Source organism: Vombatus ursinus, unplaced genomic scaffold (genome assembly GCF_900497805.2).
Source record: "Vombatus ursinus unplaced genomic scaffold, bare-nosed wombat genome assembly UNPS02014786.1, whole genome shotgun sequence".
NCBI classification, from domain to species: domain Eukaryota; kingdom Metazoa; phylum Chordata; class Mammalia; order Diprotodontia; family Vombatidae; genus Vombatus; species Vombatus ursinus.
This window is the reverse complement of record NW_020954564.1, coordinates 42798517-42822517: the sequence shown is the minus strand read 5'-3', so window position 1 is coordinate 42822517 and position 24001 is coordinate 42798517. Positions and strand designations below refer to the sequence as shown.

General features: G+C 37.8%; 1 protein-coding gene across 5 annotated transcripts in view; it reads left to right on the top strand.

Annotated features, from left to right (window-relative positions):
* The window catches only part of LOC114047052 (N-acetyllactosaminide alpha-1,3-galactosyltransferase-like), a 124490-nt gene that overhangs the window by 47054 nt on the left and 53435 nt on the right, over window positions 1-24001 (top strand). For all 5 annotated transcript variants that reach the window (XM_027867733.1, XM_027867732.1, XM_027867734.1 and 2 more), the window contains one exon: window positions 23304-23392. In XM_027867733.1, the coding sequence (XP_027723534.1) occupies window positions 23304-23392 (89 nt within the window). The remainder of the gene's footprint in view (window positions 1-23303; window positions 23393-24001) is intronic.

Below are 24001 nucleotides of genomic sequence, written 5' to 3'. Positions count from 1 at the left end.
ATCCCTCAATTACTTGTACAATCCCTTCATTTTACAGATGAGGAAACTGAGGTTTAAGATGTGAAAATCTGGTCTCTGCTTTTAAAAGAAATTTTTTATGTATGCAAGTTTTACAGAAAACCATTTAAATAAACACACATTGCAGTAGACTGACCAAAGAGAGAGTCCCTTGGGTTCTCCCTTGTTGCTTCCCTAGTTTTTTAAATTATTTTCCCCAAATTTTCCGTTAGGCGGCAGCCGCAGCAACAGCAGCTAGCAGAAAAGTATTTCTGCGTTTCAGCTAAGCGGTGACTGGCTGTTTTTGAGTTTGCAGAGCTCTGTCTGTGAGGGTGTGGGAGGGGGCAGGCAGACTTGTTTTGTGGTTCCTGGTGGGAGGCAGGCTCCTGTCCCCAGTGCAGGGCACTGCAAGAGGGATAGCCTTTGGGGCTGGGGTGGAGTTTTGGTCACTAGAGCCAGCATGGGCACAGTCCAAGAGTGAGATATTATGGTTTTTTGCATTTGGCTCTGAATCAGTGATCCCAGTAAACAACCTATTTCCTGATGTTCTAAGGAAAAATGTTCTCTGCAACCTAGAGATCCGTCTTCTGTCTAACCCCTTGCTACTGGCTATGATGTTTAGCCTCCAACAGGAGACCTGAAGCCTGGCAGCTTCCTTTAATTCCAGTTCTGCCTGATTCAGCAGAGCTGGGCCCAGTAGAACTTTTATTTTATCCCCATTTATACTTGGGGAAGGAAGGAAATAGACAGTAAGGCATGTGAAATACTGACAGGGAATTAGGCAAGTCACTGAATAATAATAAAAGCTAATACATCATCCCTTAAGGTTTGTACTTTGCCTACCTTATTTCATTGGATCCTCACCATAATCTCTGTGAATTATGATTCCCATTTTATAGATGAAGAAACTGAAGTTGAGAGAGGTTAAGTGACTTCCCCAGGGTCACAAGACTAGCTAGTGTGTGTATCTCTCTGGGCATCAGTCTCCTCATTTGTAAAATGAGAGGGTGAGGATTCTAAACTCCCTTCCAACTCTAAATCTCTGATCCTATAAGCCAAAGGCATGATTTACTTCTGCATTTATAGAGACATTCCTGTGCCTTTTTTTTTTTTTTTTTGGTAAATTAAGAGAATTTCCTGTGAACCTACCCGGAGCAAAAAAACAAAACAAAACAAAAAAAAACTTTGTTCCTTCCTGTCCCAAGATCTGTTCCTCACGAGAAGAGACAAAGTTCTCTTTCTTTCAATTTTGGACTAAAAGTGTGAAAGTTGGATACTGACTTTTGAACTTTCAAAGTAGGTTTCTACTCCACTCCAGTACATCCATGCCATTCCTCGTTTCTGCACCCGCTCTGACTGAGGAGTGGAGGTTGACTTCATCCTGTCTTTCCAGAATAGGGTTCAGTGGTATTGGGAGATAGACTCCAGCAAACACAGCATAAAAAGGGCAATGTTGTACAGTGGAAAGAGATGTATTTCAGGAGCCCAGAGACCCAGGTTCAAAGTCCAGATGTACTATCTCACTTTGTGACCTCTGGCAAGACCCTTTGGATCTCCATTTTCTCTTCTAAAGTGTGGGAGTTGACCTAGATGGTCTTTAATATTCTTTCCATCTCTAAATCTGATTGTTTTCTGATGCTCAGTCATAGCTCAGCCACTTACGATGTGACTATAAGCAAGCCATCTAACCTTTGAGCCTCAGTTTCTTCTGTAAAATAAGAGGGTTGAACTAGAGGATCTTTGTAAAGCCCATGCTGGCTCTAAAAATCTGGGACTTGCTGGAAGAAGGGAGAGTTAGCAATGTTGTTACCAGCATAGAGCATCAGAATACCCCCCACTCTACAGCATCTTAGTGCAGACCACTGAAGCAGTCATCCTTGGAACCACACTTCTATTGTGTGCTGGGAATCATAACCATAATCTCTCAGCCCTATGTAGTAAGGATAATCGATATGTGTATGTATATGTGTGTGTGTGTGTTTAAAAATATAATCACTGCAAAGAAGTATGTAATGGGAAGTTATTAAATACATGATAATACAAAATAGATAATAATCAGGTTATTAAATATATAATTTTATGTGATTATATATTAAATGTGTGGTAATGAGCTGGTTATTAATTATAATAAATTAAGCTACTGCTTTGGTCTTATGCCTTCAGTTGTCTTTAAATCTGAGTACTGTAATTCTCTATGATGAAAATAGACTGCCCTTTACCCATAGCAATCCTGTGAAGTAGGTGGGGTAGGAAGGAGTCTCTCTATTTGACAAATCAGGAAACTGAGGGGCCCGAGTGGTTAAATTGTTGGCAACTAATTGATGGAGCCAGGACTGAAACCCAAAGTTTTGGCCCCATTTTACAGTATGCAATGTACCTCGCCCTGTGGCCTCTTCAACCCATTTTTATACTTTCAAGAGCTGTATGATTTCTTTGTTATGAATCTTCTTTCCATTGATGTATGTGGTAACCTCTCCATGTTCTCTTGCCTTGGCACAATCATTGTTTGTGTTTTTCTTAAAAAAAAAAAAAAACAACCCATAGGGAATCTTCTCAAGATGCTGGAGATCCACCTGGGGTTATTTGAACCTTTGAGACATATCGATGCCTGGACTATTATCCCTTTCTCCAGAAGACTGACCTGTTTTCTACTTCGGACATTTCCTACCCGAGTGACCTTGGACAAGGCACATCACCTGTTTGACCTTAATTTCCTTATCTGTAAAATGAAGAGATTGGACTAGATAGCCCCGGAGGTCACTTCCAGCTCTAAAACCATGATCCTGTGATCCTTTTCCAGGCTTTTGTGTCCTTAGTGATTTATCTACCTAAGTTGTCCATTGATTCCTCAGAATCACTGAATTTGAGAGTTGGGAGAGAATTCAGGAGTCATCTGGTCCAACTGTGAGTGAAAAATACACAATAACCTAACTGACTCATGTCATAGAAGGGACGCTATTAAACCAGCCAAGTGTCAACTTGGTTCGTCAAGTCCCACCAACTTGGTAAGACCTGGGAATAAAGCTGTATCTAGTGGCCAAGGGCCTGGAGAGCATGGAGAAGCATGCCTCTGGAAGCTTGGCCATAGCTCAGCCTTGAAACACTTCAACAGGTACAATGTGGTTGGGATGATTGAGAGAACATTTTTATTTATTGATATTATCCATAGGAAATGAGACCTAACCTTAGATCTTGTGCATTAGTTGAATGACCCTTATGAAGGAGCTGTTGTGTCTCTAGGGTGATAAAAGGGTTGTGGATAGAGTACTGACCCTGGAATCAAGAAGAACCGAGTTCAAATACGGCCTCAGACACCTGTTAGCTGTGTAACCCTAGGCAAGACATTTAAGCTCTGCTGCCTCCCTTTCCTCATCTATAAAATGAGGTTAATAATAACATATACCTACCGGGGTTGTTGTGATATTTGTAAAGTGTTTTTATGAACTTTAAAGCACTATATGTGATGTGTAATACATAATTTATTGTAAATGCTCATGTAAAGAATATGCTATAGTTTAAAAAATCTATGATTTTTTTATTCTTTTATAGTTTGAATCTTAGTTTTTTTTAAATTTCTTTAAAGTAAATATCAAGATGAAAGTAATTTGTCTGGCCGATAACTTAAACATAAACAATATAAGGTTAGGAGAGTCTTCTTAAAGACTTCACAGTGCCATGAATTTCTTTTAAACATTTTGAATCATATTTCAATGGATTCATGATTTCATTAATAACAATACATATTCCATTGGTATAGCCTATAATCTATCTGTGCTTTTTCATCCTGCACAATTATTGTTCATGTTCTTCTATATCTTCAGCATTGGCTTGATCCAGTCTTTTGGAAGTCTTCCCTTTACCCCTTTTTCTTGCTTATTCATATTTTCTCTCTCTCTCTCTCTTTCTCTCTCTCTCTCTCTCTCTCTCTCCCTTTCCTCTCTTCTCTCTCCCTCTCTTCCTCCCTTCACTTCCTGGGTAGCAGTGTTGTCCATCCACTATCCCTTGTTCATATTACATGGCCAGCCCAACTCCTTTTCAGATTATTTATTTCCACAATGATTTCTCTCATATCACTTGTACAGAATAGATCATGGTGTGAAAGGTGTTGCTTACTTTTGCTTGCCATGCGTATTTTCATTGCCCATTGTGTCTCTTGCTACTTTGATTTTTTTTGAAGTTTGTGGTATTCCAAGATTTTCAACTGCATAGCATTGCAAGATGAGTGTTAAAAATATGGGTTTTTACATTTGTGAATGGGTTGGGATCTTTTAAAACACTATAAATTAGCCCAAATGCAAGCCATCTTTTCCTTCTGATTCAGTTCTGAGTCCAATTCACTGTCACTCTGCCGAGTCTATTCCAAATACATACACTGATGTAGTAAATGAGTCTACTTGCCCTTTAAATGCAGGTCAAAGTCTGGACAATAAGTATTTTCAGTCCATTTAATTCTTTCTCTTGTTAAACCTCTCTCTTTTAAGTAATTAGATATCTTACAAAGGAGTCTCTGAAATGTTCTGGGGCTTGATGCAGTGACGCTTCCATAAGGATGAGCCTCTACAGGACCTTATCACCTCTTGCAGGAGTTCTCATACTTTTTTGTGTGTCATGGACCGCTCTTCTCAGAATAATTTCAAATGCACAAAATAAAATACATAGGATTATTTCAAAGAAAACCAAAGATTAGTGGAAATAAAGATGTGATTCCTCCCCCGCATCCAAGTTGATGGACACTGTGAAATCTATCCAAAGACTCCTTCTGGGTTCAAGGACCCTAGTTTAAGAACCTTTGATCTATAGAAAATAATCTCCCTTCCATTTAGATTCTGGGTAAGCCATACTCTACGATTACCTCACTTATGGTAAGCATTGCATTTCCATGATTTATTCTTTGCTTGTCAGTAATCAGAGGGTCATTGAATGGAATTTTATCTCTAGGGTTGCATTTATCAAGGAATATTGTATGGTGTTCATTTATGCGTGAGAATCTCCTTGTCAAGCAAAAGCTTTAAGGTATTGTTTTTACTATACAAACTCAAGTTCATTTTTATGATCAACTAACAGTGAATGGCAGTGGGGTCTTGCCTTCTCTTCATCATTCAATGAGATGTATCTGCTATAGAAAAACTATCTTCTGATAACCTGCAAAGTAAGATGGATTGAGTGAAGGACTTGAAGTAAGAAAGATCTAAGTTCAAATCTTGCCTCTTTTATTTACCAACTTTTATTTGTGTTATTCTAGGGAAGTCCCTTAACCTCTCTGTGCCTCAGTTTGCTCATCTGAAAAATTACGATCATAATAGCACCTACTTCACCGTGTTCTTTTGAGGACCAAAGGATATAATGTGTTCAAAGTGCTTTGCAAATAAGAAGCATTATGTGGATATCAGCTATAGTTATTATCTCATGGATTTTTTGAAGAAAATACTCACTGAGTATTTATTCTCTCAAAGATTTTATAAATATGAGAATTTTGGTCAGTAGTTATTGATGTTCTCTTGTGATTACTTTTGTGTATATATTGTATTTTTTTCAAGCAAACAATTTCCTTTATTGACTATGTCCTCCTACCCTGCTGCAGAGCCTTTAAGACTATTTTTAAAAGCATCTTTGCTGCTTGACTCATCATGTGCTATGAAAGGACTGGATCTCAATCTGCATATTTAGTCCCAGAGAGAAGGTCTGCTGTTTAATTGATTTTTTAAAAAATTATTTAGTATTTTATTTTTCTACAATTACATGTAAAAACAATTTTTAACATTCATTTTTAAAACTTTGAGTTCCAAATTCTCTCCCTTCCTCCCTCCCCTCATTGAGAAGGCAAGAAATTTGATATAGGTTATACATGTGTAGTCATGCAAAACATTTCCGTATTAGTCATGTTGTGAAAGAAAACATAGACTAAAAAAAAAACCTCAAGAAAAATAAAGAAAGTAAAAAAGTATGCTCCAATCTGTATTCAGACACCATTAATTCTTTCTCTGGGGATGGATAGCATTTTTCATCCTAAGTCCTTCAGAGTGATCTTGAATTGTTGTGTTGCTGAGAATAACTAAGTCATTCACAGCTGATCATCTTATAATATTGCTATTATTTTGTACGTAATACATTTCACTTTGTATCAGCTCATGTAAGTATTTCCCGGTTTTTCTGAGAGCATCCTACTCATCATTTCTTATAGCACAATAGTATTCCATCACAATCACATAGTACATAGCTATACATAGTTCAGCCATTCCTTGATTGATGGACATCCCCTCAATTTCCAATTCTTTGCAACCAGAAAAGAGCTGCTGTAAATATTTTTGTACATATAGGTCCTTTTCCATTTTGTTTTTTTTATCTCTTTTTAGATACATACCTAGTAGTGATATTACTAGGTCAAAGGGTATGCATGGTTTTATAGCTCTTTGGACATAGTTCCAAACTGCTCTAAAGAATGGTTGAATCAATTCACAACTCCGCCAACAATGCATTAATTTCTCATTTTTCCCACATCCTCTCCAACATTTGTCATTTACGTTTTCTGTCCTATTAGCCAATGTAATAGGTATGAGGTAGTACCTCAGAATTGTTTTAATTTGCATTTCTCCAGTCAATAGTTATTTAGACCATTTTTTCATATGACTATTAATAGCTTTGATTACTTCATCTGAAAACTGTTAACATTTTGATCATTTATCAATTGAGGGATGGCTCTTATTTTTATAAATTTGACTCAGTTCTCTATATATTAGAGAAATGAAGCCTTTATCAGAGAAATTTGCTTCAAAAAAAATTTTAGTTACTGCTGCTAACTGTATTTCCCTCCATCCTATTCTCCCTGCTCCATTTATTCTATGCTCTCTCTCCTTTCACCCTGTCCCTCCTCATAAAGTGTTTTGCTTCTAACTGCCCCTCCCCCAATCTATCCTCCCTTCTATCACCCCCCCCTACCTTTTTCTTATCCCCTTCCCCTCCTACTTTCCTATAGGGTAAGATAGATTTCTCTACCCAATTGAGTGTTTATGTTATTCCCTCTTTGAGCCAATTCTGATGAGAGTAAGGTTCACTCATTCCCCCCCCCACTTCCCCTCCACTGTAAAAGCTTTTTCTTGCCTCTTTTATGTGAGATAATTTATCCCATTCTACCTCTCCCTTTCCCTTTCTTCTAGGTGGTGATTGGTAGATTCTTTCAATTTCTATTTTGCCCTCTGGTACTGGGATATCAGGGCAGTTTTCCTTCATAATATCTTGAAAGATGTCCAGGTTTTTTTTTTTTTATCATGGCTTTCAGGTAGTCCAATAATTCTTAAATTATCTCATCTGGATCCATTTTCCAGTTCAGTTGTTTTTCCAATGAGAAATTTCACATTTTCTTCTTTTTTGATTCTTTTCATTTTATTTTATTATATCTTGATGTATCATGGAATCATTAGCTTCTACTTGCCTTGTTTTTATTTTTAAGGAATTATTTTTTTCAGTGAGCTTTTATACTCCCTTTTCCATTTGGCCAATTCTATTTTTTAAGAAGCGATTTTCTTCAGTGAATTTTTGCATATCTCTTTCCATTTTCTGTGTTTTTTTAACTAAGCTATTGACTCTTTTCATAATTCTCTTGAATTACTCTCATTTCTTTTCCCAATTTTTCCTCTACTTCTCTAATTTGCTTTTAAAAATCTTTTTTAAGTTCTTCTAGGAGTTCTTTTTGGGCCTCCGACCAAATTACATTCTTCTTTGAGGCATCACATGTAGCTATTTTGACACTTGTCCTAATCTCTACTCTGTTCAGTACTGTCCCAAGCTTCTTGTGCTAGGGCTTAGGGCCTTGATGCTGGCTTTCACTGGGCCTCAGAGTCTAGCTGCTAGCTTGCACTGGAAGAGAAGCTCCCTGTTGGCCTCCCTTGGGTATAGGGTTTTGCTGCTGGCCTGCCTCAGCTGCACCCTTGCTGCTAGGTTGTTATGGATGCAGGGCCTTTCTATTGCCAGGCCTTGGGGGAGGGATCTCGCTATTACTTGGCCCCAGAGATGTGGTCTCACTGCTGGCCCATAATGAGGGTGAGGCCTCATTGCTGACCTTTGCTGGGGGTAGGGCTGCTGTGGTGGGGCCTTGCTGTGCTGCATAGGCGTGTCTCCAGAGCTGTTGACTTGCCGAAGGGCAGGGCCTCACTAATGCATTTCCCCTGGGGCTCAGAGCCTAGTTGCAGACCCCCTGCTGCTGCTGCTCTAGAACCTAGCTTCCCTCCTATCCCAGTGAGACAGACCTTTCCTGCTGAACTCCTAAGCTACTTCTCTACTCCTAAATCAGTGTTGAGGAGACTTTCAATTAGCTTAGAAGGGAATTTGGGGGGGCACCAGGGTGTTCCTGCCTCACTCCACCATCTTGACACGGAAATTGTCTACTTCCTTTCTTGGGGGCGTTGACGATTCATTTGACTACATCAGTTTAAGATGGTGACACTGTAATGTCTTTTTTATCTTTTTCTAATTTGATGTCATGTCTAATTCTTTTTGATTCTTCTGGAAGAAATTATTCATGATGTATAGATGTGAGCCTGCTGAGTAATCTACAGGTCTTTGGCTTCTTTTGTTTCTCAAAACTGAGCCATATTTTCCAGCATTCTATTCATTCTCTGTGCCTGAGCATTGAAGTCCCTAAGTATCACAACATGTATGTATTTGTACATGTGTGTATGTATATATGTGTGTATATGTGTATGTATATGTATATATGGATGTGTGTGAGTATATATATATATATACATATATATATGTATATATAGAAAGAAAGAGAGAGAGTTAAGTTCTTTAAAGAATTTCTCTGCCTTTTTATCCTTGCACTATTGTTGGCATGTAAACTGTTGTTAGAATGTAAGCTACTTTGGGGCAGGAACTGTTTTTCTCTTTTTGCTGTATCCTCAGTGCTTAGCTCATGAACACTGTAACACAAGATGACAAAGAGTCCCATGAAATGATGTTTCTTGTTGTTTTTGGTTGGGCCCACAAAGAAACTAACTCTGTCTACTCCTCTAGGGCCTGGGGAAGAAGAAGTTAGTTTATGTGGTTATGTTGAGCAAGGCTAGTGAGTGGTAGAGCTGAAACTAGAACCCAGGTCTCCTGCCACCTAGCTCTTTCTAACACCCCATTACGTGATTACCTTGAGTAGATTTCCAATTCATAGAAGTCACCAGTTAGTTCTGTTTAGAGAATAGGCTAAGGGGATTGAAACCAAGAGTTTTGAATTCTTTGGTGTAGTTCTAATCCATTGCTGGTGTCCTTAGCCATTCACCAGCAAAAAAGAATAGAGCTGCTTGTATTGTTTCTGCTTTTGTGGTACTGTTTTTGTAGTCATCTGTGAGTGAACTAGGGCTTATGTGAGTGTCTTAGCTTTCCTTCATTTGACGTAGCTGTGAACTCTAGCAGGTCACTATCATTTTCAACTTAATAGGTATTTTTAAAGCACTTATTCCATATGGAAGGTTCTGTTAGGCCCTAGGAGAGCCAGAGTAGAAAGGGGAGTGCTATGGTGGATAGAGTGTTGGATTTGGAGTCAGGAAGACTTCGGTCAAAGTCTAAATCACTTAATCTCTCTGAGTCTTGCTTTTCTCATCTATGGCATCAGGATAATAATGCCTTATGAGGTTATAGTGAGGCTCCCGTGAAGTACTTTGCATACTTTTCATGCTATCTCAATGCCATTTGTTATTATTAATCTTATGGTTATAATAGAATAAATATATATATACCCAGTTTATAACAAAATAGAGGCAGGTAGGTGGCAAATTGGTCAAGAGCTAGACATGGAGACAGGAAGATCTGAGTTCAAATCCAGCCTCAGATCCTGGGCAAGTCACTTAACTTCTGTCTGCCTTGCTCTCTTCGTTTATAAAATGAAGATAATATCACCGACTTCCCCAGGGTTTTTGTGAGGATAAAATTAAATGATATTTGTAAATTATTTGGAAAGCACTTTGCAAAGTTTAAAATGCTACAGAGATACTATTTCAATAACAACACTTAGAAGCGCATAAAAAAGATGCAGATAAAATGCTATGAGAGATTTTCATAGGAACAAGTGCTATCTTTGGAGAGTTGGCAAAAGCTTCATAGAGGAGTTAGGCTCAGAGTCTTCAAGGATGAATAAGATTGTAACAAATGTTGGGGGGAAATGTTTCAGGAAAAGAGAAAGGAGAGGGGGATCCTTTGGGGAACTGGGAAACAGCCAGGTTTAGTTGAAAGAGCATTAGATTCAGAGTTAAAGGACCCAGGTTCACACCTCAGCCCAGCTACTTACCACCTTTGTGATATTAGACGATTTTCTTACACTCCATGGGTTTATCATTTGTAAAATCGGACTACAAGCCTTCTAAAGTTCCTTCGTGGTCTAAATCTCATGATCCTTTGGCTTGAGCAGAATTGCACATTTCCAAGTGTTTTCCTGCCAGCTAGACAAGATGATCAGCAGGCCATCAGCTGTCAGAATTGAGGCAATCTTGTGAAAGGTCTCCACTCCAACTTGGCTGCCAAGGACCTAATTGTCTTCCAGGAAAAAATGGGAATGCATTTCTCAACATATGTTCTCTGCCAGGAAGTCTCTGAAGAGCTAGTGATATATGTTGTCTCTGAGGCTTGGAATATAGAAGTGGAGACCTCACAGATTCAACCAACACCATTCTGAAATGCTTTGCTATGGGAAACAAGATTGAATCTTTCAGGAAGTAGTCTCAGTTTTAACCCTTAAACAAAAACAGCCTTTAGGTTCGGCAGAAACTGGTACAGGCAAGCATTTTGTCATGACAGTCAGAAAAAGCTTGTTTTAAATGTTGCCTTTCAAACATCAGCTTTTCAAAACAATTTTTAAACAAATGTTCAGTTTGGCTGAGAAGTATCACATCAATCTGATTCTGTCTCTCTTTGATGAAAATTTCAAGTGTCTCCAGTGTGTGGGGCCCTGGTTCAGTTTTCTTTTTCCTACTGCTCATTTCTAAGAATAAGTGTTCTCATGCAACTTTTTACAGATGCAGTTTCAATTCAGCCCCTTAGAATTTACTACTATGTGTAAAATCCTGGGTCAATCTAGTGGCCAAATGTCAAATAACTGATAAAGGGAGAGAGAGGCATTTTGGTGTAATCAGTAGAGGGCTGGCTGCCAAGGCAGGGAGACTTTTGCTCATACTCAGCCATAAGCTGCAGAGAAGGCGCCAGTCTGCTTTAGTAGAGGGAGTAATTCACTAGCTATACTCTACACTGAAGAAAAAAACAGTTCTGATAAAAAAAAAAATAAACGACGATAAGGTTAAGTGCAAAGGAGAGGTGGAGGCAAATAGGAAGAAGAGATGACTTTCACCAGGCATTGTTAGCTTCATGGAGGAGGTGGCATAAGGGTTAGAACTTGATGGAAGAGAGAGCCTCCAATAGATGAAGTTAGGATGAAAGTTCATTCCAGGCAGAGGGAAGAGTCTGAGCAAAGGTCCAGAGACTGGAGAAAGAAAGCTAGATGAAAACCAGATTTGCAGTAGAAGACAATGAGGTTACCAAGATTTTGGTGGAAACTGCTTAGCACAGTGCCTGGAATATAATAGGTATTTAATAAATGATCATGAATTTTTATTGATTGGTTGTAAATGCCACATTTTTCAGACTCCAGCAGTGCTGCATTATAGGATCACATTTTCAGAGATAAAAGGCATCTTTGAGATGACATTGATCAACTCCTTCAATTTATAGATTAGAAAGTTGAGACTGAGAGAGGTTAAAAGATTTTCCCAGGGTTACACAGCTAGAAATGTCTGAGGTAAGATTTGAACCACAGTCTTTCTGATTTTTTTTCCCCTCACTGTTCTGCATTTTTACTTTACATTGCCTTGTATTTATTAGTTTCCTTTGCATTCACCCATTCCAGAACAGATCATTCTGTGTCTTGTGACTTTATGAGAGAGAGGTTTTTTTTTCCTCCTTAGCAGTAGGATTTGATATTTTAAACTTTGAAAGCACCAAAAGATGAATAAAATGTATTTTTTGGTAAGTTCACCTCTTTTGATAGTTCTTTTGTGCAGTTCCCAAAGTAGCCTTAAAGAAGTCATGAGCAAATCTCAAATCTGCTTTCTCACCTAATGAAGTACCAAGACCTTGCGCTGCAGGAGCTGCATTTGAATAGATAGTAAAAGTCATTATTAAGTTGGTCCCAGATAAAGGTAACAAGGAGTCTAGGCTTTCTCCAAGATACTGAGGGAGACGCTAGATATCACTAATCAAGTGTGTAGGGGTTAAGTCTAGCACCCTATCTACCATATTCAGAGGTGATAGTCAACAAGCATTTATTTGGACAACTATGTATCAGTTCTTAGCATTAGGGATACCAAAAAAAAAAAAAAAAAAAAAGGCAAAAGACAGTCCCTGCTCCCAAGGAGCTCACTGTCTGAGGAGAGCGAGGAGGGGGAGAGACAACAAGGAAACGACCACGTGCATTAAGGAGAATCTTGTAGGGGGGGTTGTAGAAGATGGGATTGTAGCTGGAACTTGCAGGAGTGGGGGCCAGTCAGTGGAAATGCCCAGATGGAGTATATTTTTCTTTTTTGTTTTAGGCAGTTAGGGTTAAGTGACTTGCCCAGGGTCACACAGCTAGTAAATGTCAAGTATTTGGTCTGAGGTTGGATTTGAACTCAGGTCCTCCTCACTCCAGGGTCAGTGCTCTATCCACTGCGCCACCTAGCTGCCTCTGTAGTGTGTTTTTCAAACAACAGTAAAGAGACCAGTGTCACTGGATAGCAGAATATATGGGGGTGAGTAAGGTGTAAAAACTGGAGAGTAGGAAGGGACCAAGTTGTGAAAGGCTTTGAATGCCAAACAAGATTTTCTATTTGATTTGGGAGGTGATAGAAAACCACCAGAGTTTGTTGAAGGGTACAGCCCATAGGGAGCATCGTGATACCACCTCTCATTGGTATAATGCTTTCCAGTTTATAGAGTGCTTTGTAGCCATTGTCTCATTTATCCCCCACTATCGTCCTATGATGCATTGCTTTGTCATCTCCATTTCACAGGGGAGAAGCTAAAGATGTTGCCTAAAATTCCTATAGCTAGGAGGTGACTGAATTGGAATTTGAACCCAGAATTTCCAAAGTCCAGAGTTCTTTCAGCTATTGCACCCCTCATTACAGAAGGAAAAAAAGAGCAAATCACTCAAAAGAACAAAATCACTTATGTGAAACTTTGGCTCTGATGGGAAAACAACTCCTCTTTCCATACCCCCAACTCCCCAATAAAGGCAGGGTAGGGCCCTACAATGCTATATAAAGACCATATCTGATGTATTTATTCTTTTTGTCACATACTTATGTTTGTACGCTCCATTAATATCAGCCATGTATGGCATGGATTACAGTAAACATTTCAGTGTGTCATCAGTCCAAAGAGCACTTAAGAATGAAAAATGTAAGAATTCTCATTTCCACATCATTTTATCCTCCCAAAGTTCCCATAATGTTGATGCATTATCAGTAGAACTTAGTGCTTTAATTTTCTTTTTAGTAGAAGTGGTAAATTGCACTGAGTCATCCATGCTTTTTTCCACCTTCAATCCTGTGGGGCAGAGCCATCTTTTTCTTTGGTGGGGGTAGGAGGAGACTAAGTCTCCCTATCTCACCCAGGGTGGAAGTACAGTAGCTCCCACTCATGGACCAATCCCAGTACTGATTGGCATAGAAGTTTACTTGTTCCATTTTTCTGACTTAGGCTGGTTCACCCCACCGTAAGTCACCTGGTGGCACCTCACACTCAGTGCAACTGCCATTTTGTGGTGGATTTAGTGCTTTAGTCCCACTGTTGTTCAAAACTCCGGAACTTAAGCAATCCACCAGCCCAAGCCCCATTCAGAAGCAGGAGTTAACAGGTGTGGGCCACCATGCCTGGCAGAGCTGCCTTTGAATAGAGATCCACATTCAGTTATCCTCCTTGTAATTCTATTTCCTACAGGCCTCAGTCTCATACCTTTGACCTCGTTATCAGCATCTGTTAGGCACTGGGAAGTTGACCCAGACATGGCAGACATTGAACTAGCAGTCTCTAAAATCCTTTCCAACTCTTTAATATTTTATTATATACAATCTGTGATCAATGTTAACATCACAAATATTATACTAATATAGTAAAATTTGTTCAATCGTGTCCAATTCTTTGTAACCCCATTGGGGATTTTCTTGGCAGAGATACTGGAGTGGTTTGCTATTTCCTTCTCCAACTCATTTTACAGATGAAGAAACTAAGGCAAACAAGGTTAAGTGACTTGCCTAAGGTCACACAGCTCTTAAGTGAAGCCAGATTTGAATTTTGGAAGCTGAGTCTTACTGATTTCATTTCTGGCACTCTATCCAATAGCTACCTACCTGCCCCATATAGTAAAATTATAAGAGCTTAATAAACGAGTTGAATATGTCAGTATATTAGCAGGTGTTCTCAATGGACTTGTACTTACTGTATATCAGTTGTCTAGCACCTCTGGCTCCCAAGCATTACCATTTGGATGTCCCCTAGTCATCTCCAAGTCTGACTCTTTCAAATCAGCTCACTTCTTGCCTCCCTATTTCTGTGCCATCATAGCATTTCCTATTCAGAGGGGCTGGCTGGAGACCTTTTGCATTTTTAAAAAATTTAACAGTTATTTCTTTCTCTTCCCCACAGACAGTCTATAGCATGGTAGAAAGAACACAGGATTTAGGATTGTAGAATCTTGGTTTAAATTCTGGCCTTTTCCTTCCTACCTGCATGACCTTGGGCAAGTCATTTAACCTTAATTGGTTTAGGTGATTTCTGAGATGCCTCCCAGCTCTAAATCTGTGATCCTGTAATCCCACTCTTCCCAAATACACAACTAGTAGGAATTTGAGACCTTTAAGAACTAGCCTCATTTTGACTTTTAGGTTAATTTCCTGTGACTCTCTTACATGTACACTGTTAATTTTCTAACCTAGTCATCTTGCCTCTCCCCGGCATATCTTATGCTTTCCTCTCCCTGTGTCATTCTTAATTGATTCTTCTGTGTAGAATGGCTTTCCTTTGTCTGCTTCCCCTTCCCAGTATGACAGTCAAAAAATCCTAGGGCAACAGATGGTGGTTTTGCTGTCTTCTATTCTGCCCTGGTCAGATCATTTTAGGAAAGAAATCGACAAACACCTAGGTGGTGCAGTGGTTAGCGCTTTGAGCCTGGCGTCATGAAGACCTGGGTTTATAATGCAGCCTTAGACATTTAATGGCTATGTGACTCTGGGCAAGTCACTTAACCTCAGTTTGTCTCAGTTTCTTTCACTGTAAATTGGGGATAATAACAGCACTACTTCACAGGGTTATTACAAAGATCAAAAGAGATAATATTTGTAAAAAGTGCTTAGCGCAATACCTGGCACATATTAGGGACTCTGTAAATGCTTATTCTTTTCTCTTCTCTCCTCCATTCTCAAACTGCCATATGATGAGGGTACTAAAGACTATAACATAGGACCTCTTAAGGGAAGTGATGACATTCAGCCTGGAAATTAGACTTAGGGGCTATTATGTGAAAAAGGGATCCAACTAGCTGTGTTCGGCTCTAGAGGGTAGAAGAATGGGAATGAATGGGAAGGAAGTTAAAAGCAAAAGCCTTGATTTTCATGTAAAAAAAGGTTTGTAATGATTAAAATTGTGCCAAAGTAAATAGGTTCCCTGAGATAATGGGACTTCATTTTTGAAGATTTTCAAGCAGAAGCTGAATTAAAACTTGTAGAAATTACAGATGGTTGGCATAGGTTCGACTAGTTAATTTTAGACGTTCCTTCTAACTCTAAAATTGTGTGATTCAGGGCAGCTAGGTGGCCCAGTGGGTAGAGCACTGGCCCTGAAGTCAGGAGGACCAGAGTTCAAATTAGGCCTCAGACCAAACACTTGACACTTACTAGCTGTGTGACCCTGGGCAAATCACTTAACCCCAATTGCCTAAAATAAATAAATAAATAAAATTGTGTGATTCAAGGCCAGCTCAAATGCTATTTCCATCATGAAGCCTTATTTTACTCCCTCTCCCTGGATATTATTTCTCCTTTGGAGTAAACTGGATTCAGACAGTTAATGAAAATATAGGCACAATAGATTCGTAATCAGGGATGAAATGCACTCCATAAGGGCAGGTAAAATATTCATCTAAAGTCTTATTCATAGTATCAAGAGTTTTTCAAATAGAAAAGAGAGAGGAAGGGAGAAACTCCAGGATACTTTCCAAGCTAGATACACATACCGTAGAAGATAGTGGGTATAATACAGAAAAAAGAATATTGTAGAGAGGGCCAGTAATTAACAAGAAGAGAGCCAACAATTCAGCCCATGACCTCAGATCCCTATCCTCAAAAACACAACATATGAGCAATAGGCAGGATGAACTAGAGCTCCCAATGCAAGGAGGCAGATTTCATTAAGGCTTGGTGAGACAGAGTTCATGGCTGGGATAGGACTCTAAAGGATAAACCTTATTTAAAAAAGAAATGAGATCTGACAATATGTTGTTTACAAGAAACACACTTGAAACAGAGATGCACACAGAGTAAAAATAAGAGGCTGCAGCGAAATTTGTTATGCTTCAGCTGAAGTAAAAACAAAGCAGGGGTAGCAATCATAATCTCAGACAAAGCAAAAGCAAAAATAGATCTAATTAAAAGAGATGAGCAGGGAAATTACACTTTGCTAAAAGATACCATAGAAAAATGAAGTAATATAAATACTACACATATATCAAATTGTGTAGAATCAAAATTTTAAAGGAAAAGTTAAATGAGTTATGAGAGGAAACAGACAGTAAAAATTATACTAGTGGAGGACCTCAACTCTCCCCTCAGAATGATATAAATTAAAAAAAAGAAAGAAAGAAGTTAAGGAGATGAATAGAATTTTAGAAAAGTTAGATATGATAGATCTCTGGAGAAAATTGAATGGGAATAGAAAGGAGCATACCTTTTACTTGGCTATACAAGGCACTTCCACAAAAATTGACCATGATAAAATTAAATTCAATAAAGGGACAGAGCAACATAGATTAAAATTAATTGGAAATTAAATAATCTAATCCTAAAGAATGAGTGAGTCAAAAACAAATCATAGAAACAATAATTTCCTTAGGGAGAATGATAACAGTGAGACAACATACCATAATTTATGGGATGCAGTGAAATCAGAATGTGGGGGAGGGCAGGGCAGGAATCTATATCTCTAAACATTTACATCAGTAAAATGGAGAAAGAACAAATCAATGAATTGAGCATGCAACTAAAAAAAATAGAAAAAGAACAAATTAAAAACCCCCAAATAAACACCAAATTGGAAATCCTGAAAATTAAAGGAGATTAAATTTTTTAACTAATAAATAAAACTGGGAGCTGGTTATGAAAAAAAAGCAATAAAATAAACTATTGGTTAATTTGGTTTTAAAAAAGAAAGAACAGCAAATTACCAGTATCAAAAATGAAAAGGGTAAATTCACCACCAATGAAGAGGAAATTAAAACAATTATTAGGAGCTATTTTGCCCAATTATATGCCAATAAATTGAACAACCTAAGTCAAATGGGTGAATGTTTACAAAAATATAAATTGCTCAGATTAACAGAAAAGGAAATAGAATAGTTAAATAACCCAATCTTAGAAAAAGAAATTGAACAAGCTATCAATGAGCTGCCTAAGAAAAAATCCCCAGGATTAAATGGATTCACAAGTGAATTCAACCAAATATTTAAAGAACAATCAATTCCAATATTTCATAAACTATTTCGGAAAATAAGCAAAGAAGAATTCCTACCAAATTCCTTTTAGATCACAAATATGGTGCTGATACCTAAACCAGGAAGAACAAAAACAGACAAAGAAAACTAAAGACCAATTTCTTTAATGACTATTGATGGAAAATTTTTAAATAAAATACTAGCATGGAGATTAGAGCAGTATGTCACAAAGGTCATACACTATGACCAGGTGGGATTTATACCAGGAATGCAGGGTTAGTTCCATATTAAGAAAACAAAACTCAGCATAACTGACTGTATCAATAACAAAACCAACAGAAATCATATGATTATTTCAATAGATGCAGAAAAAGCTTTTGATAAAATACAACATTCATTCCTATTTAAAAAAAAAAAACATTTGAAAGCATAGGGATGGAGTTCTCCTTAAAATGATAGTATCAATCTAAAACCATCATCAAGCATTATTTGTAATAGGAATAAGCTAGAAACTTTCCCAATAATATCAGGAGTGAAGCAAGGATATTCAATACCACCACTTTTATTCAATATTGTACTAGAAATGCTAGCTGTATCAGTAAGAGAAGAAAAAGAAATTGAAGAAATTAGAATAGGCAGTGAGGAAACAAAACTATCACTCTTTGTAGATGATATGATAATATACTTAAAGAATCCTAGAGAATCAACTAAAACATTCGTTGAAATAATGAACTTCAGCAAAGTTGCAGGATATAGAATAAACCCACACAAATAAATAAATAAATAAATATGTGTATATATCCTTTGTGTTACCAAGTCCAGCAGGAAGAGATAAAGATATTTAGAGCTGTAGACAATATAAAATACTTGGGAGTTTACCTGCTGAAACAAACCCAGAAACTTTTTGAACACAATTACAAAACACTGTTCACACAAATAAAGTCAAATCTAAACAATTGTAGAAATAATAATTTTTCATGAATAGGCTGAACCAATACAATAAAAATGGCAATTCTGTCTAAATTAATCTACCTATTTGGTGCCATACCAATGAAACTACCAAAGAATTATTCTATAGAGCTAGAAAAAATAGCAACAAAATTCATCTGAAGAACAAAAGGTCAAGAATATCGAGGAAATCAATAAAAAATGTGAAGGAAGGTGGTCTAGCAGTACCAGTTTCAAACTTTATTACAAAGCAGTAATCATTGCCAAAAAAAAAAAAGAAGAAGAAGTGGTGAATCAGTGGAATAGATTAGGAACACAATACACAGTAAGAAGTGACCATAGTAATGTAGTGTTTGATAAATGCAAAGATTCAAGTTTTAGGGATAAAAATTCACTATTTCACAAAAATTTCTGGGAAAACTGGAAAGCAGTTTGGCAGAAACTAGTTATAGACCAATACCTCACACCATATACCAAGATAACCTCAAAATGGGCACATGATTTAAAAATAAAAGGTGATATAAACAGATTAGGGGAGCATGAAATACTTTACCTGTTGGATCTATAAATAAGGAAAGAATTTATGACCAAACAAGGTGTGGAGAACACTACAGCATACAAAATGGATAATTTTAATAAATTAAAGAGTTTCTGTACAAACCAAACCAATGCTGCCAAGATGAGAAGGAAATAAATGTTGGAAAATTGGGACACTGATGCATTCTTTGTGGAGTTGTGAACTGATTCAAGTATTCTGGAGAACAATTTGGAGCTATGCCCAAAGGTCTATAAAGCTGCCCCTACCCTTTGACTGAGCAATACCACTACTAGGTCTGTATCCCAAAGTGATCAAAGAAAAACCAAAATGTCCTATATGTACAAAAATATTTATAGCAACTCTTTTTGTAATGGCAATAAATTGGAAATTAAAAGGATGCCCATCAACTGTGAAATGACTGAACAAGTTGTGGCATATGATTGTGATAGAATACTGTTGTGCTATAAGAAATGAAGAGCAAGATGGCTTCAGAAAACTTGGGAAGACCTATATGAATTGGTGCAAAGTGAAGTGAGCAGATCCAGGAGATCATTGTACACAGTAATAGCAATATTATGTGGTGACCAACTGTGCGTGACTTAGCTATCCTCAGCAATACAATGATCCAAGCCATTTCTGAAGGACTTATGATGAAAAATGCTATGTACCTCCAGAAAAAGAGCTGATGGAGTCTGAATGCAAATTGAAGTCTAAATTTTTTTGTTTCTTTTTTCTGTTTTTTTTCTTTTTCTTTTTTTTTTTTCTGTCTGTGTTCTTTTTTGCAATATGGCTAATATGGACATATGTTTTACATGATTGTGCATATATATCTATATCAAGGTACTTGTCTTCTCAAGGAAAAAGGAGGGAATTTTGGAACTCAAATTGTGATGTTAAAATTATTTTTAAATGTGATTGAGAAAAAACAAAATAAAAATATCTTAATATTATACAGTAGCAGTGTCAAACTCAAATAGAAACCTGGGCCACTAAATTATCAATATAGAAACCTGTAGTATTAAATTGATTTAGGTAACCACATGTTAACATTATGTTTCTTTTTCTTTTTATTTATTTTTGTTAGATATTTCCCAATTAATTTAATCTGGTTTGGAGTGTGGGCTGGGCCATGTCTTTGACGCCTCTGTTGTATAGTACATTCTGAAGTGGACTCCCATAACAGGGATCTATTAAACCCAGATGGGAGAAGCATGGTAGAGAATATTAAAAGGAGTATCAATGGAAGGAGACAAAGAAGTTGATATTCAGTGTGCTACAGACCACTTTTGATAGAAGAAGAAATGAAACAATTAGTATTGGAAATAACAATTAAAATAGCCTTTAGATAGCGCTTTAAGGTTTGCAAATTGCTCTAAATATTATCTCATTTGATTCTCACAATTCTGTGAGGTCGGTGCCTATTTTTTTTAATTAATTCATTTATTTTTAGTTTTCAACAATCACTTCCAAAAGCTTTTGAGTTTTAAATTCTCCCTCCCCCCACCCCCCCGGACCTCCCTCCTCAAGACAGCATGAAATCTGATATAAGCTCTACATGTACATTCCTAATAAACATTTTCACATTAGTCATGTTGTAAAGAAGAATTAGAACCAATAGAAGGAACCACAAGAAAGAAGAAACAAAACAAAACAGAAGAAAAAAAGAGCAAATAGTATGCTTTGATCTGCATTCAAACTCCATAGTTCTTTCTCTGGATGTGGATAGCATTTTCCATCATGAGACTTTTGGAGATGTCTTAGATACTTGCATTGCTGAGAAGAGCCAAGTCTATCAAAGTCCATCATCTCAGTGCCTATTCTTATCTCCATTTTACAGATGAGGAAACTGAAAGTAAATGTTACAGTGATTTGGCCAGGGTTGCATAGCTATTAAGTGTCTGCAGCAAGATTTGAACATATGTCTTCTTGACTCCAAATCTAGCACTCTGTACACTATGCCACCCAAATGGATGGCAAACTTGGTATTAAAGCATGACTTAGTAGTGATGTGGGATGCCAAGTGTCTAGAAATCTGCTGGCACATTCTCTTTCTTGATCAAAAGCAGAACAGCTGGTATGTTCTTACCTTGCCTTAAGAACTTTATTCTTCTGATGGTGGACAAAACTATGAAGAGGTGCTGTGGTGGACCTTACTTTGTTTCCACAAAGAGGAGCTAGCTGCTGAAGTAGAAAAGGAGGGAATCATAGAGAGAAGTCAATATTCCATCCATAATTCAGGTAGAGAAGGAGAGGAAAGCTGTAGATAATCTAACTGATAACATAGGTGATAGGAGAGTAGATTTAAAGGAATCTTCATGGAAAAAATAGACAGGACCCCGTGATCTCAAGTTTTACAGGAGAAGTTGGAAAGATGTCAAGAATGAAATTCTAAAGACATAAGTAGAAATGGTTCTGATAAGAATGAAAAAGGGAAGTTGCCTAAACAGATTGATATGGACACACAGAGGTAGAGTCATCTTAGATTTTACAACTTGTAAAAGATGGGAGCAAGGACAAGTGATGATTATGGACACATACAGAAAAATAGTCTAGCTCTGTAAAAATAGCATTAGGTATCCTAAAGCTCAGAATGACCTGAGACTGGGGAAGAATGTGAATGACAACAAACAAAAAGGCTTTTTTATAGCTTGGCTGGGGCAACAGTGAGTCAAGAAATATTTATAACATGCCTTCTATGTGCCAGGTACTGTGCTAAGTGCTGGGGATACAAAGAAAGTCAAAAAACGGTGCTCTCAAGGAGCTCACAGTTTAATCGAGGAGCTCACAGTATAAATTTAAGATCAAAGATGGAATAGAACCACTGCTCAGGATGGCTGAGCTGATGGGAGAATAATGATTGTATTTCCATTGGGTTTTTCCCTCCTGCCAAAGATGATGATCTTTGGACCGATAAAAATGTTTTACAGAGAATTGAAGCCCAAAGGGAGAGAGCAGATGGTGAGAATGCATGGCTGTCTTCAGTCCATTCACGTTACCAAGCCCAGAGGAACTATTTGCTAGTGTACAGTATTCAGCTCCAGGCATCAGATTTTAGGAAGGACGCGGAAAATTTGGGAATCATCTAAAGAAAGGAGACCAGCATGGAGAAAGGCCTAGAGGCCAGGCCAGAGGTTCATCTCTTGAAGAAACTAAAGAAATTTAGCCTGATGAAGGAAGACTTGAGGGGGGGAGAATGGAGCTTGAATGGCTCTCCTTGATACTTAAAGGACCTTCGTGGAAGTGAGATTTATGTTGTTCTGCTTGGCCCCTGGAGGCAGAATTAAGAACAATGAAGGAGTGTAGGGGGAGAGAATAACAAGGGGGGGTGGAATATTTAAGTGAATTTAATATTGATGCAACATGCTTACTAAATCACAGGGAATAAGGATGTATTAAAAAGGGCATCAGGAAAGGGTACGTGCTGCCTCCAAGACACCCAAGACACCGATCATCCCACTTTGGGAAGTCTACATCATAAATATGTTGGAGAAGAGCTACTTGTGCAGATCTAGTCTGGATTAGATGGTCCCTGAGGACCCCTAGTACTCTGAAATTCTGTGAACTTCCTTTTGAACCATTGTAATTTTCTCATTGATGGCTCTTCTCTCTTCTGAATAGTGTATAACTAATAATAATTGTAAGCATTTACATAGTACTTTAACATTTTGCAAAGCACTTAACCAATATTACCTCATTTTATCCTCACAACAACCCTGAGAGGTACATGCTGTTATTATCCTCATTTTACCGATGAGGAAGCTGAGGCAGGCAGAGGTTAAGGGACTAGCCTGGGGTCACACAGCTAGTATGTCCAAGACTGGATTTGAACTCAAGCTTTCCTGATTCCAGGTGGGTTATCCACCAACCTAATTCAATTCAACAAATCTTTACTCAGTGTCTACTATCAGAAAGGCTATATGCTAGATACTTCAATCTTTGCTTTTCCCCCCCATGATGTACACCTTTGAACTCTGAATTATCAGGCAATCTTTGAATTGTAGGTTAATGCATTAATACTTTATTTGTGCAGAGAGATAGACATACCAGGTTTTAGTCTGGGCCATTGAATGATCTGTAATCTCTTCTTTTTTCCTTCCCTCCTAGGAGAGAATAATGATCTCCAAAGGAAAAATCATTCTGTTTCTGCTGATTTTATTAACTGCACTGGTGGTGCTCTGGGGATATAATAACAGGTAACTCTGAATCATCAGTGAATGCAACTGTTGCTTTTGCCCTTCTATGGTTTCTCTACTGAAAAAGAAAATGAGAATTGGCAGCAACATGTAATCAATAAGAAATTCTGTTTTTCCCCTTCTCCAGTCCCACCTTTGTCTCTGCACTTGGATTGAGCTTGGTGCCTTTTCTATTTCAGACACGGTGGGGCATAGTTAGAAGATAAGGTCCAGTCCCGATTCTATCACTTAATAGCTTGGTGACCTTGGACAAGTCACTTATCCTCTCTGAGCATCCCTTCTGTCATCTGGAAAATGATAGCAATCTCGTGATCTTTAGATCATAAGATTTCATACTGGAAAGGGAGCTTAGAGTTACTCTAATCTATCCCCCTTATTTTACAGATAAAGAAACTGAAACCCAGATGGGTTAGGTCATTTGCCCAAGGTCTCATTTAGTACAATCCAACAAGCATTTATTCAGTGCCTACTATATGGAAGGTAATGTCTGTGCTAGGAATAAAAAAAACAAAATAACCAAAAAATAGTCTCTGCCCTCCCCCCCAAAAACCTTATATTCTATTACTACTACTACTACTACTACTACTACTACTACTACTACTACTACTA